This window comes from Rhea americana, unplaced genomic scaffold (genome assembly GCF_003343005.1).
Source record: "Rhea americana isolate MKP2758 unplaced genomic scaffold, rheAme1 scaffold_738, whole genome shotgun sequence".
Lineage (NCBI taxonomy): Eukaryota > Metazoa > Chordata > Aves > Rheiformes > Rheidae > Rhea > Rhea americana.
In genome coordinates, this window is record NW_028186910.1 from 1 (window position 1) to 1,682 (window position 1,682).

Genomic DNA, 1,682 nt, shown 5'->3' on the forward strand with positions numbered 1-1,682 from the left:
TTGGCCAATTGTCTTTGGAGGCCAGCATGTGCTGATTGGCTAATCATTTTTGGAGACCGGAAGGCATGGATTGGGCAGCTCTTTGTAGGCAAGAGCARAAGGAGGTCCACAAAGGTCAGAAGGAGGATGGTGGCCCATCCGTGGGTGTTGTGGGTGCCGATGGGCGCACCAGAGGGTGCTGTCGCCCCGTGCCCGCTTGCACGAGGGCAGGAGGGAGGAGCTATGGGGCGGGGAGGCGGAGCTTGTCCTCCCCAGGGTGCAGATCTGGAGCGATCCTTCCCCCCCCCCTCCTCCCCACACACACCCCACGGCGGGTGCGAACCCCGGGCGGGCGGCGTAAACAGGGCGGCGCGGCTTCGCGGGTGGAGCCGGGCGCCGCAGGCTTGGCCCGACTGGTTCTCTCGGTGGGGGGCCCCCCGTTCGCAGCTGCCTCGTTAGCCAGCTCTTAATTAGTGCCAATTAGCACGCCCACGCGCTCCCGGCAGGCGCGGAGGAGCCGGCTCCCCGCTCTACTCCTGGTTTACGCCACCTGCGATGACCCCGGGACGGGGTGGTGGCGGTGCTGGTGGTCACAAGATGTCGGCCGTGGCCACCAAACTGGCCATACCTGGTTATGGACACATGGATCTTCCACTGGTGGACGTGTGTGGCCATGGGTTGCTAGTTGTGGCTTCCAGAGCTGGACACGTGTCCTCCACAGCCGGGCACGTACGTCTTCCAGCGCTGGACATGCGTGGCTGTGGGTTGTTGCCACCAGACTAGCGAGATGTGTTTATGGGTCCAGACCTAGACGTAGTTGTCCTCCAGACCTGGACATGTTTGGTTGGGRTTTGCTAGCCACGATCACCGATCTGGACACATCCAGTTGCACGCTGCAAGCCGTGACCGCCAGTGCTGGACACGCGTGTCCTTCCGACCAGGACACATCTTCCAGAGCTGGACACACGGTGTGGCCACTAGTGCTGGCCCCACGTAGCCGTGAGTTGCCTGCCGTGGCCACCAGCTCCAATCCACGGCTGTGACCCCTGAAGCGGGGATGATCCCCCCCCCCTCCCCACAACGCTTCTGGTGGCCGTGGGCACCCACAGCAGATGCATGAGAGGGCGTGAGGTGGCCGCATTACACGGGGCTTTATTCCAGGAGCTCATTCCCCGGCCCGTGGGGAAGGTGGTGGGGATGGGAGACGCTGGGGGTGAAAACGGRGAGACAAGGGGATGGGGCGGGAGGTGGAGAGGGGGCTCTTCGGTGGGGCTCAGATGTAGCTGTTCCTCTCGATGGTCTCCTGGATCCAGGCGGTGAACTCGCAGACCCGGGTGTAGACGCCCGGCTTGCCCCGCCGCCCGCACACCTGCATGCCCCACGACACGATGCCCTGCAGCTTCTCCTCGCACACCAGCGGCCCCCCCGAGTCGCCCTGYGGGAGAGAGGCACTCCCTGGTGAGATGGTCACCAGAGCGTCCAAGAGGTCCCTGCGGCATCCAGCTGGTCCCTATAGTGCCTGGGAGGTCCTTAACATACCCAGGAGGTCCCTTGAGCACCCTGGAGTCTCTACAGCACCCAGGCATTGACATGGTGCCTGGAGGGTCCCTATGGCACTCAGAGGTCCTTATAGCACCTGAGAGGTCCCCAGAGCACTCTGGGGTCTCTGTAGCACCAAGGCCTCCTTATAGAGCCCAGGAGGT

At 63.6% G+C, this 1,682-nt stretch overlaps 1 protein-coding gene across 1 annotated transcript in view; it reads right to left on the reverse strand.

Annotated features, from left to right (window-relative positions):
* Nucleotides 1-1,252: 1,252 nt before the first annotated feature.
* The window catches only part of LOC146586006 (transmembrane protease serine 9-like), a 17,296-nt gene continuing 16,866 nt past the window's right edge, over nucleotides 1,253-1,682 (reverse strand). Inside the window, exon 9 of the mRNA XM_085321968.1 lies at nucleotides 1,253-1,414. Coding sequence (XP_085178094.1) covers nucleotides 1,253-1,414 — 162 coding nt within the window. The remainder of the gene's footprint in view (nucleotides 1,415-1,682) is intronic.